The 25,823-nt window shown below is 46.5% G+C and overlaps 1 protein-coding gene across 1 annotated transcript in view; it reads left to right on the forward strand.

Moving 5' to 3' along the window:
• The window catches only part of CLIC6 (chloride intracellular channel 6), a 49,197-nt gene extending 24,083 nt beyond the window's left edge, over positions 1-25,114 (forward strand). The window contains exons 2-6 of the mRNA XM_014343139.5: positions 13,497-13,606; positions 14,153-14,278; positions 14,909-15,015; positions 15,566-15,747; positions 22,476-25,114. Coding sequence (XP_014198625.5) covers positions 13,497-13,606; positions 14,153-14,278; positions 14,909-15,015; positions 15,566-15,747; positions 22,476-22,637 — 687 coding nt within the window. The 3' untranslated portion in view covers positions 22,638-25,114. The remainder of the gene's footprint in view (positions 1-13,496; positions 13,607-14,152; positions 14,279-14,908; positions 15,016-15,565; positions 15,748-22,475) is intronic.
• The last annotated feature ends 709 nt before the right edge of the window (positions 25,115-25,823 follow it).

Consider the following 25,823-nt stretch of genomic DNA (forward strand, 5'->3'; position numbering starts at 1 on the left):
CCCTTCATCCTCTTGTGGTGATGATCCAGGTCTGTGCCCTGTTAGATTTTTGGCTAGAGGGACCTCAAATCACTCTTGCCAAGTTGAAAAATTGGCGAAAAATAACCATGTGAATCCAAATAGAAAGTTCCATTTGGAGCTTGTCCATTAGAAGCTGTGGTCCCAAAGGTGATGTGAAGGAGCAAGCAGGCCTCCCCACAGTTCAGGTCGAAACAGTTACTATAGTTCACAAGTCGACGTAGAGGAGTTGTGGTCTTGCCTTGTGACAGGGTTTGGATCTGTGTCCCTGCCCAAATCTGACAGCGAATTGTGATCCCCAGTGCTGGAGGAGGGGCCTGATGGCAGGTGATTGGATCACGGAGAGAACTTCCCCCTTGCTGTTCTCTTCATAATGAGTTCTTATGAGATCTGTTTTTTGTTGTTGTTGTTTTGTTTTGTTTTGTTTTGTTTTGTTTTGACAGAGTCTTGCTCTGTCGCCCAGGCTGGAGTGCAGTGGCACGATCTCGGCTCACTGCAAGCTCTGCCTCCTGGGTTCGCGTCATTTTCCTGCCTCAGCCTCCCAAGTAGCTGGGGACTACAGGCACCACTACGCCTAGTTAATTTTTTTTTTTTTTTTTTTTTGTATTTTTAGTAGAGGCAGGGTTTCACTGTGTTAGCCAGGATGGTCTTCATCTCATTACCTCATGATCCTCCTGCCTCAGCCTCCGAAAGTGTTGGGATTATAGGCGTGAGCCATCGCACCCGGCCAAGATCTGGTTATTTTTTTGTTTCTCTTTTTTATTTTTGAGACAGGGTCTCGCTCTGTTGCCCAGGCTGAAGTGCGGTAGTGGAGCAGTGTGATCTCAGCTCACTGCCGCCTTGACCTCCTGGGCTCAAGCAATCCTCCAGTCTCAGCTTCCCAAGTAGCTGAGACCACAAGTGCATGCCACCATGCCCAGCTATTTTTTGTTTGTGTTTTTTTGTAGTGACAAGTTTTCACCATGTTGCCCAGGCTGAAATCTGGTTGTTTAAAACTGTGTGGCACCTCCTCCTTTGCTCTCTTCCTCCTTCTCCAGCCATGTAGGACGTGCCTGCTTCCCCTTCACCTTCTGCCATGATTGTAAGTTTCCTGAGGCCTCCCCAGCCATGCTTCCTGTACAGCCTGCAGAGCCATGAGCCAATTAAACATCTTTTCTTTATAAATTACCCCATCTCAGGTAGTTCTTTGTAGCAATGTGAGAATGGACTAATACACCTTGGTTGTTAGAGGTTCGGTGCAGGGATTCTCACTTTTTCTCCATGGCATCCATGGCCATCATGCAAGTCTTTGGAAAATGAGCAGAGTGGCTCTATGCAGGAAGTTTCTGAAATAGGCTAAGTACTACCTGCTTCAGGGTTTCCTCCCTCTGCATGTTGATGAGTAGTTGACCTGCTGAACTGTGCTGGGGAAAAGTTGAGGATTCCCATGTGGAAATTCAGCTGTATTCATTTCCTATCATTGCCATAACAAATTACACCACAAGCTTGGTGGCTTTGAATAACTCCAATTTATTAACTCACAGTTCTGTTGATCAGAAACTTGACATGGGTCTCACTGAACTAAAATCAAGGCACTAGCAGGGCTGCATGTCTTTCTGGAGGCTCTAGGAGATAATCCAGGTCCTCACCTCCCCAGCTTCTAGAGGCTGCTTGCATGTCTTGGCTCATGGCCCCATCCTCCGTCTTTACTCCAGCCATATTTCATTTCTCTGACCCTTCTTCCCTAGTCAAACCTGTCCTGACCACAGCTGGGAAAGGTTCTCATTTTCAAGCGCTCATGTGATGAGATTGGGTTTGCCTAATAATCCAGGATAATCTCCCCATGTCAAAATCCATAACCTTGATATCATTTGCAAAGTCATTTTTGCCATGCAAGGTAATGCATTCACAGATGCTGTGAACTAGGACATGGACATCTTTGAGAGGCCATTATTCTTCCTACTGCACGAGTAAATGCCCCAGAGCTTGTTCTCTCACATTCTGTCATGGTCATTCCAGGCCATGGCCAGAGAGAGTGTGGTCAAGGGTTGACCTATTTGGAAAGTCAGTTTGTGGTTATTTGCTTGGCTGTGTTGGGGATTGCCCTATTGACCCTAACCAGTGTCTTCTCAGACTCTGAAATGAGAAAAGCAAGTCTGAAAAGTCCCTTTCCTACATGAGGAAGTGGCCTTACTTGGTGTGCTATGCTCTCTGGGTGCTTTTATTGAAAGCTATTCATAGCCAAGGCAGACATTGGTTTTACCTGCCTTAAAAAATTCCAGACCCAAATTCTTTTGGCTAAACGACATGAAATGTGCTACCTGGGGCCATGATGGCCTGGATTAAAGCAGATTCGATGAGATTTTCCAAGGAGATCCATGGCCCTGCCTGCCTTGTTGGAAGAAAAGGTGGAATTGTTTGCCCAGATGCAGGCTTTGCAGGACTTCCTGGTTTCTGCAGGTGGATGTCTGCCCCACTAGGTTGGCCAAGGGCATGGGAATGGAGGATGAGGCCTGTTGTTAATAAGGCAGAAGGACATTTTGCACTCTAGGTGTTGGTGTGGGGGAATGCAACATCAAACCCATTGTCATCTGGAGTTGTAGCAAGGGTTTCCTACAGAGGGGACAGAATATGCACACATGACTAGAGACCCCCCCATCCCTGGCCTACCTGGCCACCAAAGTTGTCCACCAGGGCTGCCGAATGTTTTCTCTCCAATGCCCCAAGCACACAGGGCATGCATGTTTTACAGCCTCAACCCAGCTCCATTTTCTGTCCTAACCACTGTTTGTACTTTGCACTTTCCACCTGCTTCTGATATGTGTTCTCTTATCACCATGGATTCCAAACCTTACAGAGCAGAGCTGGGTAAAACAAACAAACAAATAAATAAGCCAACTCCCATCACTCTGAGGAAGGACCCTGCTGGCCCTGGGGTCCCCTCCATTTGTCCAGGGTGGGAATGAGAGAATGGATCCTAGCTGACTGCCTGGGTTCAAATCCTGCTTTGTGACCTTGGACAAGTTTCTCTACCTCTCTGTGTCTTGGTTTTCTTAAATGGAGATAGTAGTAGTACCTACACCTGATAGGGTTGTTGCTAGGATTAAATCTGAGTTGATACAAGTGCTCAGAACCATGAGTAGTACAGAGCACATGCTCCATATGTGTTAGTTGCTATCATTATCACTTTCATCATTACCATTATTATTTTGCAACATAGCCATTTTGCTCATAATCACATTTGTAAAAGACAGAACTGGAATCTGCGATCTTCTTAAGGCCTCAGGTGTATTATTTTGAGAAATGCATGTAATTATGTATCTCCTTTTTAGAATGAGAATTGGGGGCATGTTCCAAGGTGGCATGTATGAATCGATACTGATCTTTTGATCTCTAAATTCCTGGGACGCGGCACCCGTTCAGGTGCACAGGGCACTCTTTTCTCACCAGCTGCTGATGGGTTGGGGATGCCTGCAGGGTCTCCTGATTGGACTTGGACAGAGATTCTTGCTTTTCTCTTTAATCCAAGGACAGTATAGAGGATCAAAGAGAAATTGCAGCCTTTGTTGAGAGTGATTTAGAGATTCAGAAATGAGGAGGGCCTGGTGTCTGGCCCATTTGGGTGGTGCCCTTTGGTCTGGAGTGTCTGTCACAATTCTGGGGTAGGTTTGCCACCTGTGCTACACCAGTGATTTTTAACTGCATCTCTAGTTGAGCTGAGCAGCAGACTTTTCCAAAGGTGGCCAAAGCCAGGAGGGGAAAGGCCGTCCCTGTATTAGCTGGTTCTCCACAGACTTGGGGAGTTTGTTAGGCTTGTCTTAAATTCTCATCTCTTCCCTGAACACTGACAGACCTCAGCCCTGTTTATCTGGTCCCTTCCCCTCCCCTCCCCTTCCCTTCTCTTCTCAGCAGCTGTTATTTCCCTATCTTTGGTCCCACCTCCTCAGCATTCAAAGTGTTAACCATCAAGTCTGATGGATGCATCTATGCTGGTGTTTTCATTAGCGAGGAGCAAAGGCCTGCTTCTTGGTGAAGAAAACATCAACAATGATATTTCCCCATCTAAAAATAAGGCTTTTATCTGGGCAGACAATAGGGTGACCAATAATCCCAGCTTGCCCAGGACTTAGGGGGAGATGGTGGGATTTTCAGTTTTAAAATCAGGACAGTCCTGGGCAAACCAGGGTGAGTTGGTCACACAGTGATTGTCATTTTGGGTAGGTGGAGAAAGGAGCCCCTGACAGGCAAGCTGGGGAGACATTTGGGGATAGTTGAGGCCAGGAGAACTGCGGGGCCTGCCAAGGCTCTCCTTCAGGAGGAGTGGTTTTGCTGTCTCTGGCTGCCTGTGATGAGGAATCTCATAGGCCTGTGAGGACAGGGTTTCGCTGTCTTTATAGGAGCTCACTGTGATGAGGAATCTCATAGGCCTGTGAGGACAGGGTTTCGCTGTCTCTCTAGGAGCTCACTGTGATAAGGAATCTCACAGGCCTGTGAGGACAGGGTTTCGCTGTCTCTATAGGAGCTCACTGTGATGAGGAATCTCATAGGCCTGTGAGGACAGGGTTTCATTGTCTCTGTAGGAGCTGCCTGTAATGAGGAGTCTCATAGACCTGTGAGGACAGTGGTCATGTGCTCCATGATGTGAGTTTTCATGGGGTACCTTCCGTGGTCCTGGCCCTGTGCTTCCATGGGGAGTGGGAAGAAAATTCACATGGGCCACGCCACAAGGAGGCATTAGCACTTGTTCTGTAGGGAGGCTGACACTGTCCTGCTCTGAAGGAATGTCACCTACAGGAAACAATTAGTAACCAATTGGGTGCTAAAGGAAGGAAGGAAGGACAGAAGGAAGGAAGGAAAGAGACCAAAGGAATGAAGGAGGAAGGAAGGAAGGGAGGGAGGGAGATAGGGAAGGGAAGGAAAGGGATGGAAGGAAGAAAGGAAAGAGAAAGACAGAAGGGAGGAAGGAAGGAAAGAGGAAGGAAGGAAGGAAGCAAGGAATGAAAGAGAAAGACAGACGGAAGGGAGGATGGAAGGAAGGAGAGCAGATTATCCAAGGTCCTAAGTGTTGTGTCAGGCATTGTTCTAGGCGTTGTATGTGTACCATCTCATTTAATTCTTATCCAGCACTAAGAGGTAAGTACTATTATGCTTTCATTGTACATGAAGAAAGACAAGACACTAGAAGGTCAGGTGACTTGCCAGTGGTCACACTGCCTGGGAGCACTGTGATTCCAATTTGCATTTTAATAACATTCCAGCAGAATGACCTAAGGAAAATGGCATCTTATCAGGGTTAACCTTGTCCAGGATACGGGTTAGGAATTCCAGCCAGAGAGACCCCCCAGGCCCGAGGCTCTGAGACCCGGCAAGCGCGGCTTCAAAAGCAGAAACGCTGTGCTGGGCAAGAGACTGATGATCAGGTAAAGGGTAGGGAAGAGTCCAGTTTCCATCTTGAGCACCAGGAAAGACAGTGGGGCCATTGAGTGGAGAGAGGAGAGCGAGAGAGAGAGCGCACTTTATTCTTTGAAGTCTATTTGCATCTTTGGCCAGGTTATTTAGCATCTCTGAAGTTCAGTTTCCTTGTTTATAAAATGGGACGAATAATAGGACATGTCTTACACGATTTTAAGAGGATTAAATTCAGCAACATCCACAAATGATTTAGAACCTTCTGAAGTCAGAGTAGGTAGTCAGTGAATGGTAGCTGTGATGTTTTGTTTTGTTTTGTTTTTGAGACAGGATCTCCCTCTGACACCCAGGCTGGAGTGCAGTGGGGAAATCTCAGCTCACTGTAGCTTCGACCTCCTGGGCTCAAGCAATTCTCCCACCTCAGCCTCACAAGGATCTGGGACTACAGGCGCATGTCACCATACCTGGCTATTTTTTTTTTTTTTTTTTTTTTTTGGTAGAGACAGGCTTTCACCATGTTGCCCAGGGTGGTCTTGAACTCTTGAGCTCAAGCAATCTGCCCACCTCGGCCTTCCCAAAGTGCTGAGATTACAGGTGTGAGCCACCACACCTGACCTATTATCTGTTTTTAAAGTCACCTTAGAAACTGTTGCTTTTTGGAGGGTATTCTCCTTAATTCCTGTTCTGCGAAGGAATGGGCTAGTTTGTTCCTCCTGCATCTTGTTATTGAAGCAGCATCGTTCGTAATACTAGAGGTTCGTTGCCTCATGCCAAGGAAATCAAGGACACAGATACACGTGAAGTGAGGTTAAGAACGGAGGTTTAATAGGCAAAAGAAAGAGAAAAAAGAAGAGCTCTCCTTCCTGCAGAGAGACAGGGGCACCCCAGTGGGTCTTCTGTTCCTGTGGTGAAGTGCATGGGGTTTTATAGACTGGCTTGCGGAGGTGGTGTTTGATTTAAATAGAGCCCAAAGATTGGTAGGACCGGGCATGATGTTTACATAGGGCAGGAAGAAGCTGGCTACCACCCCACCCTAATCTTTTTTTAAGCCGGCTGGAGCCACGTTGCCTGTTCCTTCACTGTACACGTGGTTGATAAAGCAAAGGGAAGATGGAGCCGCCATGTTGAACATACCTGGCCCCCAGGTGGCCTTTTCCTATAGTCACATCTGCCGGCATTCACCGGTGTAAGCTTCCAGCTTGCTTATCCGTGTTTGCAGCTTGATTTTATAGGCTGCTTTTTGTTAGAAAAGAAATGATTTGGCCGAGGAGGGCGGATCACGAGGTCAGGAGATTGAGACCATCCTGGCTAACACGGTGAAACCCCGTCTCTACTAAAAATACAAAAAATTAGCCGTGCGTGGTGCCGGGCTCCTGTGGTCCCAGCTACTCCGGAGGCTGAGGTAGGAAAATGGGGTGAACCCGGGAGGCGGAGCTTGCAGTGAGCCGAGATCGCGCCACTGCACTCCAGCCTGGGCGACAGAGCGAGACTCCGTCTCAAAAAAAAAAAAAAAAAGAAAAGAAAAGAATAAGAGAAATGATTTGGAGGCTGCTTTTTATTAAAAGGGAAACCTTAGTGAGGACTTCCTTACCTCACTACCTGCCTAAATAATTTCTTTTTAACTCCTGTATCATTATAACCCTTCTTCACGTGCTTCTGCGTTCCCATGGTGTTGAACTTCAAGCTGTCATGGGGAGTGGCTGTGTTCTCCTCCCATTCCTTGGAATTCCCTCTCTTCGAGGGGGTGGTAGAAAAAAGTCAGCCACCCACTGCTCAGGCTTTCTTAGCACCAACCCCAAAAGTCAGAAAGGACCTTAGCCTTTTCACCGCTACAGAGGACTGTGGTGTCATTTCTGGAAAAGGAAGCAGTTCTCTGGACGCTTGCCACCTCCGCCACGGGTCAAGGTGTGCTCAGCCGTCCAGGTGAGCCCTTCTCTGGACCTTTTACAAGAGGTCTGTCTGGCTCCTAGATACGAATGCCTGGCCAGGGATTTTTGCCTTTTTGTCTCCTGGCTGAAGATCTGTTTGCTTTGCAATTTAGAAAGGGACTTAAGTTTTTAATTTTCACTTGGAGTAGGTATAGGATGTGTTACTTTTTAGGAGAAAAAAAAATCAGTGGTTCTTTAAGGACTGCACAATTTGGCATAAAAATCTCACTAATTGAGGCTCGTTAAAAGGCACCCTGCACTCCGTAATTGTCTGCTCTGGTGTGTTCAGGTTTGGAAGAGTAATGATGATGATGTTGATGATGATAATGACAATAATAGCTACCTTTATTGGGTGTCCAGGGATTCCAGTGTATCACACACAGATCTTGCATGATGTAGGTGCATGTATCCCTATTTTTTTAAAAAAGGGAGAAACTGAGGCTCAGGGAGAACAACTGAATCGCCCGAGGCCACACAATTAGTAAGTAGGGGGCCAAGGTTCCAACAGCTCTCCCTGGCTCCAACGCCAGCACCCATTCCCGTCCATCATGTTGCCTTGGAGAAACCTGATGTTGCCTGAAAAGGGAAATTTCAACTCCTCAGGCAAATGGATAGACTCATAATTTTTTTTTAATTTACAGAACTATTCAAAATCAAGAAGTCTCATCAATTTAAATATTGCATTTTAAGTTATAACCATCAGACTGGGGGCTGGGCACAGAAGGCAGCCTGGCGGACTTGCTGCGGGTGACTCAGGCCCTCCCACTTTCTCTCCCACCTCCTCTTCTCCTCCTCCCGTAGATGTGACTCTCAGTGGGTGATCTCTTAGTAGTGAGAATTTGTGAACTTCTGGAAGGGAAAAAGCTCATGGACTTTGGCCCAGGAAAGAATGAGCAGGGAGGAGCTGTGAGGCACTTTCTACGGGGGACCCGGCCCCAGGCGCATGGGAGCCACTGGATTCAGGCCCCCGTCATTTTGTGAGCGTTTCCTGTGCACTAGGAACACCCTGATGACCGAAGATGGGGGGCTGTTGACTCCGGAAATCCTCATAGAAAGGGGCAGAGAGACCCCAGCTCCCCCACCTTTTCCTCGTGGAAGCAATAGAAGACCCAATAGGGCTGAACCCTGCCCGTGTCCCAGGACCGTCTGCAGGGGATGGGACAATCTCTGGGTCCTGTCTTGATCCAAATATCAGGCCTCCATGCAGAGGCGTGGGGGCGCAGGCTGGGGGCGTGGCGAGCAGCCAGGGCTCCCGCGTGTCTCTTTCACAAGCACCCGCCATTCCATATGCCAGATGCTGACAGTAATATCCCTCAGGCTCTCCTGGGTTGAGTTTACAACTCACACATTCCACGAGGGGTGTTCATCAACCCCCTACGTCAACCCCCTAGCGTCAGTTGTACATGCAGTGAAATTTCCTGTGCTTCAGGGACTGACACCCAGCCTCCATGGGCAGGGCAGGCGCAGCGGAGGTGGGGAGGGCTGGCTGTGTGGCTTGAAGGCCAAGATCTTCCTGCTTGGCCACGAAATGCATGTTTGACTGCCAGTGTCCAAAGCGTGTGAGGCCACTGGGCATCCAGCAAAAGGCCGGGAAGGGATTCAGGGAAGTGTGTGGGTGGGACTGGGAGGAGGGAGTCACCTCCCGTCTGGTCTGCCTTAACTCTTTCTCTCTGGCTTTTCATCAGTTTGGTTCAGCTGCCAACAGAGAGAGCCCTGGCTGGGTCTTCTGGCCCCTTTGTTCCCCTCTGAGGACAACTCTCTGGCCTCCCACACCTCACTCTGTCTCTGACTCTGGCCTCCTCTGGTCACCTACTGTTTTTATTCAGCCTGAAGTCCCCCTGGCACGCTGGAATGGAGCGGCCCATTATCACTCATTCACTCTCCACATCCTGCGATGGATCCAAATCAGCTGCTTGCTCCCAGATCCCTCCACCAGACGCCATGTCTTTCTCCTGGTTTTCTGCAGGGACTGGCATCCTTCCCTGCACACGGATGCATGTCCTGCCTCCTCGGTTGAAAGCCAGTTATCAGAAAATACCCAATTAAAATATTACCGCTTTGTGGCCTCTTTATCTTCTCTCCACCACCTCCAAATTGTTTTTCATTATATTTGGGCAGAGTAGAGAAAAGTGCTTACTTGATGGAACGTGTTCACCATGTAAGCCCACACAGAATTTTCTAGAAAGATGGTAGAATCAAGAAGGTGGTAGGGGGTGGCCTGCTCTGGTGAGAAGGAGAGTGTGGGGTGTTGAGGAGCAGCCAGGAATGTCTTGGGGAGTCATCACCCCGTCAGGTCTGCGTCGGGATTCCAGGTGTTTGTTTGGTCCTTTGAAGGCAGCGGTGGGGCAGAGAGCTGTCTAGTGGGAGGTGGCTGTGTGGGTGGTGCCCTGTACATGTAACTCCAGACCACTGGAGAGGCCATTTGCCTGAACAAAAAGAAGGAATTAAGAAAAAGGCCTTTTTTCTAAATTTGGGTAGAGTAAGCATGAAAAGAGCCGGCAGGAGAGTCTGTAATTTAGAGAGGGCGTGTGGTGAGGAGGAACTGGTGACCTCGTGGTGCCATTTGGACCCACACGACTTGGACCTTGGTGGGGAGCCCTGAGACAGGGAGGTTCACAAGGCCAGGACCCAGCAGAATCCCCAGGTTCTCAGATGACGAGGCTGGTATCCCGAGAGCTTTTCGGAATGTGGTGTCAGAGGCTTTGGAGGCACCGTTTCTTTCTTTCGAGAATTACCTTTGGAGGAACTCAACAAAGTTGAATTCGAAAGGCAAACATGCAATTCTGGGTTATCCAAGCACCTAAGTCTTCGCTGGAAACAAGACACTGTACATTCTCAAACTGCTTACTTTGATTTGATCAGAAATGTATATGTACAAAAATTTCCTTCCTAAGCTGAGAATCCTGCTGAGAAATTTTAGCCCAGAGTGCACTTAGCCTGAGAGAGTTATCAGCACTGGGGGAAAATGAAAGCTGTGTATGATAAAATGTCCCAATTATGGCGACAGTGTCAGTTATTCCCTCGGAATATATGTCGTTATCCCATCATCTTGTCGGGCTAATGAATATGACCAAGGCCATCCTCTCCCATTATTGCTCAATAATGGGCAATGGAGATGGCGTATCTTCGCCTTTATTTTTGCTGGCACATCCAGGCCCTGAAGCACATTAAAGTAATAAAATTAGGCAGCAAGTCATCCCAGTCACTCCCACCATGTTCCCGTAACCCCCTCATTTACAACAGACTGAGACAGAAAGGAATTTTTTAGAGCAATTTGCGATGAGGCAATACTGGATATGTAAATTCTGTTTTATTGGCAGTCACCGCTGCTGGCTAATTCTAAATGCCTAACAGCCTTTGGTTCACTAGCCATGCTGGGTCGGGACACAGTTTGGTTTTAAGGCCACAAAGGGGGAAATGTATAATTGCAACTTTCTTCCGTGTCTTAAGCTGTGGCCGAACAGATATTGTCCCATCCTGTTTCTGGCCAGATGTTCCATCCCAGTGGCAGATCCGAGAAGGGGCCTGTTAAGAAGTTTAAGTTTTTACTGAGTTGGCTGACTAAGGCAGTTTTTATTTTTTGAAAAATTTATTGCTCCTACCGGCTTTATTCCCCCTAAAGAAGTAGCTGCCAGAGTTCAGGAAATAGCAAGAAAAACAATTTCAAGGGAAATCACTAACTTGAGTTTGAGACCAGAGACCGAGCAGGCGGAGAGCCCCGTGCAATATAGTTATTCTGCAGATGCCACGGTGGAAAGAGGCCACTGCAAGAAGGGTCCATTCCAGAGGCAGAGCTTTGTCAAGGGGTGCTTGAACAAGATGCCCCTCACTGGAACGGGACATACACACTCAGGAGAGATTTGCCACATACACAGTGAGTTATAAGAGGGTTCCAAAGGTTAGAGAGACGGGAGAAAAAACGAACACAGCTGCCCCACTTCGCAGAACTTATTTTAGACTTTGCTGTGCTTCATGTAACTACTATAAAAATGAGAGGTTTACAAGCTGCAGAGCAAGTCGGGACTGGCCAAAACATGCGTCCTTGCACTTTCTTCTCCCCGCTCTGCCTTTGCTTGGCTTGACTGTGCTCAAACCTGCAGTAGTTAAGAAAGTTCCACGGTTTAAGAGGGTTCCCAGGTCATCAGCCACTGGGAGTTTTCTCTGACTCAGCTCTGCACTTGCCCTTGCTCCAGAACAGGGAGTGAGGAGGAGATGGGGGTGGCCTTCGAAATGGCCATAGGGTGGTGGGACCCCAAGGTGGGGAACAGCCTCAGGTGGACGAGGGGATGCTTTTCAGGGCCCATCTGCCGGGAGTTGTTGTGACCACTTGGATGTATGTGTCATAACTGTCCACCTTCCACCCTTCAGGCTCCCAGCAACTTCAAGATACCTGGAGAGATTCTCAGACCCTCCCCTCTAATAGGCAGAGAGGAAATTAATGCTGGTGTGGGGAGGGGAGAGTGGGAGAGGATGTGACGCACAGGCCCAGAGCTTAGGGACTCTGAATTCAGTAATCTGGGTCTATTGGTGCCCCTTCATATGCAGTAAGGTCACCTATTAACTCTGCGTTTATGTTGCTGTATTTATCACCTGGAAAGTGATATCATCCTGCAAGTCTTCTTATCAATGGATCATCCAATTGGGGGTTCACATTGTTTTGTCTTACACATTGACAACAATGCTGGTGGCATCAGCCTTATCTCTTGCCCGAGATTGGACTAAGGCTGAACTTCTCACAGCATGGTTTCTGACCACTGGCATTATATCACTTTGGAGGAACATGTTAAAAATTCACATTCCTAGGCCCCATGCAGCAGGACCCACTGAATCAAACTCTGTATATTTTTTAAATTACTATTTTAACATTCTTTTCTTTTGTATTTAGGTAAAACTTACTGCATTAGGCTGTTCTCGCATTGCTATAAAGAAATACCTGAGAGTGGGTAATTTATAAAGAAAAGAGGCTGAATTGGCTCAAATACTGCAGGCTTTGTAGGAAGCATGGTGCTGGCATCTGCTCAGCTTCTGGGGCAGCCTCACAAAGCTCACAGTCGTGGAGGAGGGCAAAGGGGGAGCAGGCACGTCACATGGCCAGAGCAGGAGCAAGAGAGAGGGAAGTGCCACGTACTTTTCGACAGCTCAATCTTGTCAGTCTTGCAAGAACTCACTGACTATCGAAAGGGCAGCAGCAAGGGGATGGTGCTAAACCATTCATGAGAAATCCACCCCCTGACCCAATCACCTCCCGCCAGGCCCTGCCTCCAATACTGGGGATTACAATTCAACATGAGATTGGGGCTGGGACAAATATACAAACCGTATCACTTATATTCAGTAAAGTACCCAAACCTTAAGACTTTTATCACTCACATACACCCGTGTGGCCACCGTGCAGATCAAGACATAGAACAACATTGCCACCACCCAGAAGCCTTCCTTTTGTCCTTCTGAGACAATAGTATCTTCCAGGGACATCTGCTGTTGACGTCCACCATCATAGACAAGTTTGCCCTCTACCTACCCTGAATCATGCAGGAAGCTTTGAGTCTGGTGTCTTTCTCTCAACATTGTGTGTGTGAGATGCACCCACACTGTTGCTTGTATAATAGCTAATTCTTTTCCATTGTGGTGTAGTATCTCAAGGCATGGAAATACTAAACTGACACATGTATTCTACTCTTGATAGTATCTGGGTTGTTTCCAGGTTTTAGCTATTATACCAAAGCTGCTAAGAATATTTGATCCTTGGAGAGAATCAAGAGATAGAGGGAAGGAAAGGGCGTGTCTTTCTTTTTCACATTGGTGATAAAGGGAGTTCCCATTGCTGCTCCTTCCATCAGTGAGCTGCTGCTCAGAGCCCCAGTGTGGCAGGCAGTGGTGAGGTGGTGGGGAAGGAAGAAAGAAAATGCTCAGTGCAGTGCATACATGTGCATGTGCATATGTGTGTGTGCGTGTGCGTGTGCGTGTGTGTGGTGTTCTCTCCCCCAACCCCTACATCCACCGCCAACTCCACGTTGAGGCTGGCAAAATGGCCTCAGGAGGATATTCGCAGCATCCTGACCATTCTTATCAACCTGCAATGATTTTGCATGTGCATGTTGTGGTGTTGGCACTTATAATTGTGAGACTGGCTCAGATAGAAATCTCCTTCTCCACTTGTAGGCTGGTTATGATGGTGAGAGTATCGGAAATTGCCCGTTTTCTCAGCGTCTCTTTATGATTCTCTGGCTGAAAGGCGTTATATTTAATGTGACCACAGTGGACCTGAAAAGGTAAGACAAGGCGTCTGCCTTACTGAAATAACTGTACCTAGTTCTCTGCACACACACACACACACACACAGACCTGAGGCCCACGGTGCTGCATGGGCACATCCATCCTCAGTCGGAGTCTGAACTGAAGCCCACATGTGGGCCAAGCAGTCATGACAGGGTCGGCTGGGCTGGAGTCAGGAAGGAGGAGGAGTTGGGGGTGCCGTGAAGAACCTGCTCCTCCAGTTGCTGGTCAGCTGTGACTCTCCCAAGCCTGTCTGAGCACCATCCCTGGCTGATAACACTGGGGAGAGTTAACTTTTTCACCTCCGTTTGTTGATATGCCCCTTTGTGCTCCGTATTCACAAAGGGGCACCTCAACAAGCCCATCATTTGTTAACGAATGCCTTTACTTTCATCGCCAGCAAGACATTTTCGTAAACCCACCATCTACTTTGCAGTTCTCAAGAGTTGCTTCTCTTAAACTGGTGAGGACGCGGCTAAGCCCTGGAAATGAGTCCAGATTCTCGCGGTGGCCCATAAACGCTGCTGTTTCCTCCCACCTAGGAAACCCGCAGACCTGCAGAACCTGGCTCCCGGAACAAACCCTCCTTTTATGACTTTTGATGGTGAAGTCAAGACGGATGTGAATAAGATCGAGGAGTTCTTAGAGGAGAAATTAGCTCCCCCGAGGTAGGCCTCAGAAAACCAGTGTTCATAACTTGATTGTCACTTTCCCCCACTAGTAGTCAATTCTAAAGCTCTGGGCAGTGTGTGTGTGTGTGGTTTTCTGCAGCCCACGGTGCTCACTTCCTTAATCATACGCCTGGTGTAACCAGATTAGAGTTCGGGGACCTGGGTTTCATTGTGCTGCACCTGCAGCTTGGCAATCACAGTTTGATGGCAGGAAGTGGGAGGAGATGGGTCCAGGGTGGGTGGTTGGCTGTATCCTAGACACCCTGCTGGAAGCTATGGAGTATGTGTTAGGAAGAAGTATCATGGATTTTTGGACCTCGGGGGAGCTATTTCTACTCCATCCCCTTCGTTTTACTAGGGAGGCACCTGAGACCAGCAAGGCCAGGTGGGGTCCTGTGTCCCAGGACTGGCCACTGCCAGAAAACAACAACAATCCAAACCTCTCCGTGCAGTGCCATTCTCCTAGATGGTGTTACCTCCCAACCTTTGAGAGGAAAAGGGTCAGGAAAACGTTGAAGGAAAGCTTTTCATTTTTATACCCAGAGAAAGCTGTTTTTCTCCATTGTATAGTATTATCTTCACTAAAACATCACTTGTCTGTGATCCTCCAATTTTGAACTTTTCAAGGTATCCCAAGCTGGGGACCCAACATCCCGAATCTAATTCCGCAGGAAATGACGTGTTTGCCAAATTCTCAGCGTTTATAAAAAACACGAAGAAGGATGCAAATGAGAGTGAGTACCTCCCATCCTCCTGTTTTGTTTCAACACAGACTTGAGTCTTAGCATGGCGGCCCATACGCTCCTGGGGTATTCCCATCTATTTCCCAGTGGGTAGAGAAGTGAGTCTGGAGCTACAGAAAAAGTGCCTCCAACTTTGAATCTGCACATGGGCTTCAAGAGATGAATGCTTCTTTTGAGGTTGGAAACTCAGAAAACAACATTTTTAGGGAAAATAGTCATCACCCAGGTGTTCCGGACACACCATGGGAATCGTGTTCAATGATGTTTCTGCCAGTCCACGTCTCCCCACAGGCTTTCCATAAGTATTTTTGAATAAATAAATCACTTCTAGAAGTAGCAATATTGTGTAGACAGCAGTGTGATTTTCCAGGGAGGAGTGAGCCCTTTATTCAGATATTCTACATCCACCTGCTGCCTTCCCAGCACCCATTGCTTGCTGGCCACGTCTCAGCGAGGAAGGGAAGCAAACTCCATCACAGCTGGTGAAAAGTGACATGCACTTGCAAACCTCTCTTTGTGATTTCCTGCCCTTCTGTTTTAGTTCATGAAAAGAACCTGCTGAAGGCCCTGAGGAAGCTGGATAATTACTTAAATAGCCCTCTGCCTGATGAAATAGATGCCTACAGCATCGAGGATGTCACTGTTTCTGGAAGGAAGTTTCTGGATGGGGACGAGCTGACGCTGGCTGACTGCAACCTCTTACCCAAGCTCCATATTATTAAGGTTCATCTTCCCTCCTGACACGTGTGCCGAGTACACGAACGGGTCTTTGTTTTATTTTGTTTTTACTTGTGTTTGGGCCAGACATTTAAACAGTCTGAAATGTGGAGACTTGGATTAAAAACACTAGTTCTGTTCGGGGCAGCCAAGCCCCAGCTTTCACACACACAGAAGATGGGCTTCGGGTGTTCTCAGGAAGTGCCTGCGAACGTGGCCCCACCTTCTGCTTCTCTCTCAGCCTTACTCACACAGCCTAAAGACAGGTTATGTGAAAGCAGCCTGAGGAATTTCGTAGATTATACCTGGCATTAGCAATTGAGAATTAGAGATGAGGCTCGTAGAATCTGGGGCTATTCAAATGTGAACTCAGTCTACTGTTGGTGATTGTAGGGCTCCACATGGCCCCTTCTAGGGATGACAGAGGAGTGTTCTATTAGCTTTTAACAGTGACCCTTGGCCAGGTGCAGTGGCTCATGCCTGTAATCCCAGTGATTTGGGAGGCTGAGGTGGGAGGATTGCTTGAGGCCAGGAGTTCAAGACCAGCCAGGGCAACATAGCGAGACCCCATCTATACAAAAAATTTAAAAAAAAAAATTAGCTGGGCATGGTGGTGTGTGCCTGTAGTCCCAGCCACATGGGAGGCTGAAGCTGGAGGATCACTTGAGCCCAGGAACCTGAGGCTGCAGCAAGTTAAGGAGGTGGCACTGCACTCTGGCCTGGGTGACAGAGTGAGACCCCATCTCTAAAAACAATTAGGTTATTAATTATTTATTTATTTTAAAAAAACATTGACCCTCAACATCCAGGAAGCAGCTGGCAGCTTTCGGCTGAGTCTCTGCCATATTTGTTGCCCTGCCTTCCCATATAGTAGCTGAACATGATTTAAGAGCCATGAGTCATGTATTATTAGGGCTTAAAGACCTGCCAGACCCGTGGTTCTCCAATGTTAGTAGGCATACAAACTGTCTGGGGAGCTTTTTAGAAATGTGAGTCCCCGGGCCAGGCATGGCGGCTCACGCCTGTAATCCCAGCACTTTGGGAGGCCGAGGTGGGCAGGTCACGAAGTCAGGAGATTGAGACCATCCTGGCTAACATGGTGAAACTCCCTATCTACTAAAAATACAAAAAATTAGCCAGGTGTGGTGGCGGGCACCTGTACTCCCAGCTACCTGGGGGGCTGAGGCAGGAGAATCGCTTGAACCCGGGAGGCAGACATTGCAGTGAGCCAAGATCACACCACTGAACTCCAGCTTGGGTGACAGAGCAAGACTCCGTCTCAGAAAAAAAACAAAAAACAAACAAAAACCCCCAAAAAACAAGAAATGTAAGTCCCCGACCCACTGCCTGCGCTAGTAAATCAGAGCTTCCAAGAGTGAGCCCTGGAGCTCCAAGCGGATGTCCCCACACTCGGACTCTGTAGCTGTTGCTGTCTCTCAGCACAGCAGCACTCCCAGCTGCTCTATCACTTATAGAAGCTGAATGTGATTGCTGTGATGAGATTGCTATGTCCTTGGCCCTTAGCAGCTCCAGATACCTCAGGAAGAAGCCCATGCCTGGCTCTGGGGCATTTTTATGATTAAAATCCTGCCAGGGCCAGAGCCAAGTGGTTGGTATAAGTGTAGGGGAGATGGGAGAAACACCAGGAAAAATAAGTCATGGACTGTTTGTTCTAATAACACATTTAGTTAGCATTTAGAAATTACAAGGTAGCGGCCAGGCGCAGCAGCTCATGCCTGTAATCCCAGCACTTTGGGAGGCCAAGATGGGCAGATCACTTGAGGCCAGGAGTTTGAGACCAGCCTGGCCAACATGGAGAAACCCTGTCTCTACAAAAAATTAAAAAATTAGCTAGGTGTGGTGGTGTGCGCCTGTAGTCCCATGCATTCGGGAGGCTGAGGCACGAGAATCACTTGAACCCAGGAGGCGGAGGTTGCAGTGAGCACTCACTGCAGCCTGGGCAACAGAGCAAGACTCTGTCAAATAAACAAATAAATAAATAAATAAATTACATGTTAGCTTCACACAGTCTACGGTGCTGAGCCTCCTGTGGGCTCCCGGCCACCCCTGGTGACTCTGCTTCATTCTTTTGCCTTTGTCTTCCTGCATTTCTTCTTTCTATCCTCTTCCCCTCTCAGTCCTGGCCCTGTTGCTCCCTTCTTCTCCCTTCCTTTTTGTGCTTGAGGATACTGACTTGAAATGCAGGCCTTCAGGAGGTTGCTGATCCCTTGGGCAGATGTCTTTTCAATAGCTTTACCAGTCCACCAACATCCAAAATTTAATGAAAGCATCTCCACCCCTCAAAACCTGCTAAATTTGGGAGCTGCCTTCTAACAGGATATTTATGTAGTTGTGTTTTGATTGAGTCCCTTTTGGTAAACGCTTTTTAGTCCCTCCTGTGACCAGCGTAGCATTGCAGAAACACATGAAAGTTGAAGAAGAGGGGGAGAAATATCCCAGCCACAGAGCATTCATGGCCCCTTGTTTAGCTCCCATGAGAAAAGACGATTTTAAATTTCAGTAGAAAGGGTAAGCTTTAGAGTGAGATTGCAGTTCATGGCTCCACTATAAGACCCAGAAGAAAAATCTGCAAGGCCATTTAGCACTCACAATACCCAACAGCTTAATGATCTTCCAGGATGGAGTACTTCTGAAAGGAAATGAGAATCAATCTAAGGGAATTATGGTAAAAGATGAGAGTGTGAAGGGATTTATAATTTATTCCCCTGCCAGAAACCCAGCAAAAACAATATCAAAATAGGGTATTAGCTTCATCTTTTTTGTAAAACTACAAAGGGATGACAGATCATCGACTTAAAGAGTAGGAAGCTTCTTTCAGTGGGAGGAGCCACAGAACCATTACATGTTTCTCCGTATCTTTAGCAAAGTTCAGATTTCTCAAAAGGTAAAGAACACAGTCTTGAAATACCCAACTCAAACTTCTTTGCTTGAGGCCTAGAGCATGAGATGGGCCAGGAGGGAATCACAGAACTTCCCTATAGAGACCCTTGTTGAGCTGAGATCTCTAGGGAGGCAGAATTGAAGGAGGAGCCACACAGAGACGCCATCTTTCTAGGCTGTGACCCAGCACCTAATCCAGAGGAACAGTCTGGAGGGGAGGTAAAGAGGGAGGAAAGGAGGGAAGTGGCATTTTGCATTGTGACTGCTGAGCAGAGAAAAGAATCTAGGCCCCAGCCAGTCAAGAGAGAGACTAGAATTGCCCAAACTTCGTTTCTAGCCACAGTGGCCTTCTGCCTAATCTGTGAGCCTCAGAGTGGAGGATGCCCTAACCCTAACCCTAACCCTAACCGTAACTCTAACCCTAACCCCAGCCCTAACCCCAACTCTAATGTGTCTCTCTGGGGCAGAGCAGTGGTTGGCAACAAGGTGCTTGGGAGCAAATATTCCAGTTGGTTGGCCACCTGCCCTGTCTCACTCCCTTTGCCCTCCCCACTGCTTTTAAGCAAATGATAGGTCCAGTAGATCTGCCTCATTCAAAAAAGGCCAATACCAGAGAGAATGCCAGTGAGACCTTGGGGTAGACAGAGTTGATTGAAAAGAAGGGGGTGGGGGGAGGAATGATAAAGACAAGAAACAAAAACAGAAAAAAGACAGATGGGAAATACATATATGATCAAGAACTGCTCCTCCAACACATTAAAGAACGTTTCTTACAGAAATTTTTCTACAGCCTCAAAGAAATGAAAGAGAATATGGGCTTTTTGAGAAAAATCTCAAAGACAAGACACAAGATGTTCAAAAATATATTATCACAAAGGGGATGGAAATCAGGCTGGAAGAGCTCAAGAAGAAAAGTAAAGACAAATAAAAGAACTGCAGAAATAAAAGTCCTGTTAGAAGCAGTAAGACACAGACGAAGACATTGCTGAAATTGATTTCCTCTGACATTCGCACACATCTTGTAGAGTTGGTTTTGGTATGTGGAATGTGTTTGTAGCCTTGCTGTCAGTGATTTGGAAGACAAGCCTGAGAAAATCATCTAAAATCAAGTGGGGAAGAATAAAAAAGGTGATTAGAGAGATCCCAGATATACATGATCAGGAACAAGAGAACAGAAAAGGAAAAGGAAAGGAAAAAAAAAAAAAACACGAGAGAATGTTCAATGGGGAAATTACTTTGAACTAAAGGATGATCTGAATCTTTAGTTTAAATGACATGCCATGTTAAACATTGCCCCAGAAAGATCAACACACTGAGACATACTTGATACATTACTGAGCTTTGAGAATAAGAAACAACCCTTTTTGGCACCTAGACAATAATAATACTGTAATAACAACAACAGTAATAATAATAAAAAGAATGAAATAGAGTAAAGCCACCGAAACAGGGAAGAAATTCAGACTGGCCCCAGATGTCTTCATGAACCCATTAAAAATCAGAAAATTGTGGTTTAACATCTACATAGAATTAAAGAAAATGATGTGTGAGGTAAGAATTTTATATCTAGGCAATTACTGTTTTCACCTAGACCTCTGCTCTCTTTTTTAAAAAAACATAAAATTGTTCTATGATGAAATAATAAAATCATAATCAAAGTAAGAATCCAGAAACAGAGAAGGTATGTGAAATAAAAGAACAGGCCCTAAACGGAGAACCCCTTTAAATCTGAAACTAGTCCTAAGACCAAACAGCAGTGGGAATTATACGGACAGAATAGAGTCAGAATATAATAAACTATGTCATTACCACCATTGGGAGGAGGATAATACAGAAGAAATGGAAAGAAGCATAGATACATAAATTCCCTCATTTGTCATCATCAGGAGTTAACAGGCAGCATCTAAAATTAGTAAATCAAGGCCGGGTGCAGTGGCTCACACCTGTAATTCCAGCACTTTGGGTGGCTGAGGCGGGTGGATCACGAGGCCAGGAGTTCGAGATCAGCCTGGGCAAAATGGTGAAACCCCGTCTCTACTAAAAAGACAAAAATTAGCTAGGTATGGTGGTGCACACCTGTAATCCCAGCTACTCGGGAGGCTGAGGCAGGAGAATCGCTTGAACCTGGGAGGTGGAGGTTGCAGTGAGCCGAGATCCTCCACTGTACTCCAGCCTGGGTGACAGAGCGAGACTGTCTCAAAAAAACAACAACAAAAAAACAAACTTGATAAATCAAGAAATAGAGAATTCCTATATATTTAAAGTTATGTAGGAAACCACTGGAGAATTAACATGACCATAAACCTTTTAAATGACCAGAAAGAGGGACACACACATGCATACAGAAGAAAGAAAACCAAGTTCAGTGTCACGTTCATAGGCATGGCCTTAAACAATGTACTCAGGAATGTTAAAATAAAAAGATGGGCAAAGAAAAACCAGGTACATACAAACAAAAGTAAAACGGACTTCTTAACATGAGCATCAAGAAGTTGGCATTCAAGGAAGAGGTGTCAAACAATTTAGGAGGCTCTCTGAAAATTATATGGTCCTTCTTTGCTGTCACATTGCATCAATGACTGCTGGCCTCCAAAGTCTGCGCAGTAAGCCCCAAAGATCTTCTCATTAACCCCATGCCTGCATCATGCAGACATCCTGGGAACCAGTGGGACAGGAGGCAGCAAAGCCCAACTGGCCTTTGTGGCTCTGTGTCTCCACTTCAGGTTGAATTGTGCCCTCCTCCCAATTCCTGTGTTGAGATCCTAACCCCCAGTAGCTCAGAATGTGACCTTATTTAAAAATAGGATCTTTGCAGATGTAATTAGTTAAAATAAAGTCATCTTGGAGTGAGATGGACCTAATCCAGGATGGCCAGTATCGTTGCAAACTGGGGAAATTTGGAAAGAGAGACACAGGGAGAAGGCTCTGTGAAGATGCAGTTATGCTTGCACAGCCAAGGCACTGCCAGAAGTGGAGAGAGAGCCTTCCCTAATGCCTTCAGAGGATGCATGACCCTGCTGATACCCTGATCTTGGACTTCTGGCCCCCAGAACTAGGAATCGGTAAACTTCTGTTGTTCTAAGCCTCCTAGCATGTGTTACTTTATTATGGCAACCCTAGCAAACTGGTACAGTCCCCAGTGTTCTGCACATCTTTGTGACTAATTCCCCAACTGTACCCCTCTTGCTAGAGGAAGTATCTCACACCGCTGTGTTTCTCTTGGTGCTGTCTCTCGACTGCTTTTTCCTTACACCCACCATCCCCATGAGGGTAGGGATTTGCATCTGCTTTGTTCATGAATCTCTCCTCCGCACAGGCGGGCCCCACGATCAGACGATGCTCTTAGTGGCAGCATGATGGCATTCAGGAGGATTAACATGCACAGATGTTTGAGACTGGAGAAGTGAGGTTCAGCAAGTAGGAAGAAGAGAGGGCACCATTTAAACAGCAGATCCACCATGCGTCTTTATTCACATAGCACCAAATAACACAGTAGCACAACATATGGAAAGAAAGTAACAGGCAACACAAAGAGAAATCCACCAGAGTCCAGAGCATACTCGTGCCAGCGGATTCCAAGACCCGTCTGTGACAAACTGGTGGGCGGAACTATGCGCAGTCACTGTAGTGAGTACAGGACCTTTATAGCCCTCCCCACACCCAAGATGGCCCTATGCAAGTCAAGATGCCGTGGTGGGTAGCCTGGATGACTGTGGGATGACATGGGAAGCTGGGAAAGAATGTATTGCATGCCTCAGAAGAATGGACTGTCTGACTTGGGAGCCTACCTTAGCAAGTTTTCCCTTTACTGATCATTTTCTCTTCATTTTCAGATTGTGGCCAAGAAGTACAGAGATTTTGAATTTCCTTCTGAAATGACTGGCATCTGGAGATACTTGAATAATGCTTATGCTAGAGATGAGTTCACAAATACGTGTCCAGCTGATCAAGAGATTGAACACGCATATTCAGATGTTGCAAAAAGAATGAAATGAAGCTGGGCTGTTTTCTGTCTTATTTCTCAGTTGAGTGAGCGAGGATACGAAAACAGTGTGTTTGAAAACAAATTAGGTTTGGGTTCAATTCCTTCAATTTTTAAAAAACTGGTCTCTGAGAGTTTTTTAAATCATTGAGAGCCTGTTTTTCTTCTCTAAAACATTAGTTTAATTTTCTTCAAAATGAAAATACTGCTTTGTAATTACAAAATGAGACACACCTATCTTGATATTTTAAAGCAATATCAGAGGGTGTAAAGAAGGACATTTTAACAATCGCCTTCAATTTTACTCCACTTAATTACCGAAAACTTACTGGAGAACATGTTCCAAATCTTCAGTATCTTGTTCTCTCTCTCTCTCTCTCTATCTCACACGCACACACACACACACACACACACACAATTTCATTCATATATGGTATTGCATTATTTTATTTTAAAGCACTGGTGAGGGGACCTCTTGGTAATTCCTGGATGATCATACACAGAGGACTTACACCATACAAAAAGATTGGGCACCGCAGTGCCAGAGAAGATGCTTGAGGTTAGATTTTAAGGAGTGGGGAATTGTGAAGCCCACAGATGCGCACGCAATGACCAGCAGGAACCGGAAGCCCTGGGTCACCCCCACTCTGCCTCATTTCTGCCTCCAGGATGCCACTGCCTCTGCTTCCAGGAAAGGCAAGGGGGAGGGTGCTTATCTGTGTCTCTGGTTCCAGCTTCCTGTCTTTGCTCCCTCCCCTCTCTTAGACACTGTGCCTTCAGCAGGACTCTTAATATCTGCTGCAACTTGGAGAACCTCCCTGCCCTGAAATGTGAACCAAGCACACTTTGGTTCCTTCTCTGGGCGGCTCTCTCCGAGACCCAAGGCTGCAGTCCCTCAGTGCTGGTGGTATCGTGTGGGGCTAGCAATACTTCTCTGCCCTTCATTATCTCATCTAGACATCAAGCAGGGAAAATCCAGGGAGATTAAATTCATGGTGACAAGTCCTGGGCAGTTCTGGTAAACGGTCCAGTTAGGGAGGGAGTAGAAACTATTGACTCAAAAGAGTTTCTGGCTGATCTGTGGCTTTGCCTCCACCATCCCTAACCAACCTCTCATCACAGCTTTGTGTGTGGGCTGAGTGCTGGCCTTAACCCCAGGCGTGGAAGAGAAAATGTGAGGTTGTTTAGATACTCATCAGGACCTCACAGGAGCTGAGACTTATCAGCCAGAATGTGTTCTTCGGACAGTCGTACACATCTTACAGAAAACCCTCCTTGTAGAGTTGGTTGTGGTATGTGTTTGATGCTATAAAGCTCATTTTTAATGTGTACACCTGCTCTAGGGGCGATTCGTTTGAAAGAGAGTAAGATGCATTAACAGAAACTATCCTGGGATTAGGTGAAAAATGTCTAGCAAAAGAAACAAAGTCTTTAATAGAGTGGCCTCTTTCTCTCTTCGATTATGACTGCTGCAGTTTTACCCCAGCAGTCAGCTGTCTTTGTCAACCATAAGTTTTTGGAGATTGGGTCTAGCACATGTCACCCTTGTCCACGTTGTTTCACATCTGGTTAGGGGGCAGATTTTAAAATGTAGTTTTGTAATGTTACATTTAAGCATGATAAATGATTAGACTACCAGATGTTACTAGTGCTAACTTTGTATTCTTAGACATTAAAATGATTGACATAAAACTCTTTGTGCCTTGAAAATGAAACAAATTATAAAAATGTTTAAATGGAACCAATTTCTTTTGGGTTTTATTTTTTATTTTTTTATTTTTTATTTTTTATTTTTTTTTTTTGCATTCCCCATTCTCCATTTAGGTTTCAAGAAATAAAATGAATGGTATGGGCTTCTTTTAAAATGGTGAGGACAGGCCCAGCATACCGGCATGGTGGCTCATGTCTGTAATCCCAGCACTTTGGGAGGCTGAGACAGGCAGATCACCTGAGGTCAGGAGTTCAAGACCAGCCTGGCCAACCTGGTGAAACCCCATCTCTACTAAAAATACAAAAATTAGCTAGGCATGGTGGTGGGCACCTGTAGTCCTAGCTACTAGGGAGGCTGAGGTGAGAGGATACCTCGAGCCTGGGAGGTGGAGGTTGCAGTGAGCTGAGATCACACCACTGCACTCTAGCCTGGGCAACAGAGTGAGACCCTGTCTCAAAATGAAATGAAATGAAATGAAATGAAAAACAAAATAAAATAAAATAAAATAATGGTGAAAGCAAGTTTGAACCTGAGATGATGGGCATTTGAATTAGAGATAATCCGTACTTCAGTTGTGAATCACAAAGACATTTTAAAGGAACCTTAAAGAGGCCTCCAAAGACACCCATGAACAGTCCTTGTCCAGGTGACTGGCATAGACACCCTGCTGGGTGTTCTACTTTTATGTGGAGTTGTAGGAAAGGAGCTGGTTCTGGGTGGTCTTCCCCAGCCCTGTCCCAACTCTGCCTTCAGCTCCGCCCCCAGCCCACACCTCTTGATTCCCCTAAAAACCTACATGTGTGTAAGGAGGTGAGAAATATTCCAGGGCTGTTCTGCTGGACCAAAATCTTCATTACAGTGTGTTTTAAAACACAAAATGCATTTGTTCTTCAAGACATACCATACAAAATGTAAACATGGATGAATAGTGAACAAATTCTTCTTTTCAGGCTGTGTGGAAGTTTTTCTGGATGGAGAGGATTCCATTCTCAATTCTAGTTGCCCGAGAGGCTTGAAAATTAGTTCATAAAAACCCAAACTTTACCTTTTTTTTAATTTAATTGAGATGGAGTCTCGCTTTGTCGCCCAAGCTGGAGTGCAGTAGCTCGATCTTGGCTCACTGCAACCTCTGCCTCCCAGGTTCAAGCGATTTTCCTGCCTCAGCCTCCCAAGTAGCTGGGATTACAGGGCACCACATCAGGCTAATTTTTTTGTTTTTAGTAGAGATGGGGTTTCACCGTGCTGCCAAGGCTGGTCTCAAACTCCTGAGCTCAGGCGATCCACTTGCCTCGCCTCCCAAAGTGCTGGGATTACAGGTGTGAGCCACCACGCCCGGCCTCCAGACTTTCCTTAAGAACACAGAATGTCCTAAAGCAGGCTGGAAGGGAACATGAGAGCATCACAAGGTTCTACTTTGTGGATACTGCAGCATACGGAAATGCAATGACAGAATCCGCCCAGAAGAGGACTTCCAGAGACCAGAGGTCT

The sequence above is a fragment of the Pan paniscus genome, chromosome 22 (genome assembly GCF_029289425.2).
Source record: "Pan paniscus chromosome 22, NHGRI_mPanPan1-v2.0_pri, whole genome shotgun sequence".
Classification (NCBI taxonomy): Eukaryota; Metazoa; Chordata; class Mammalia; order Primates; family Hominidae; genus Pan; species Pan paniscus.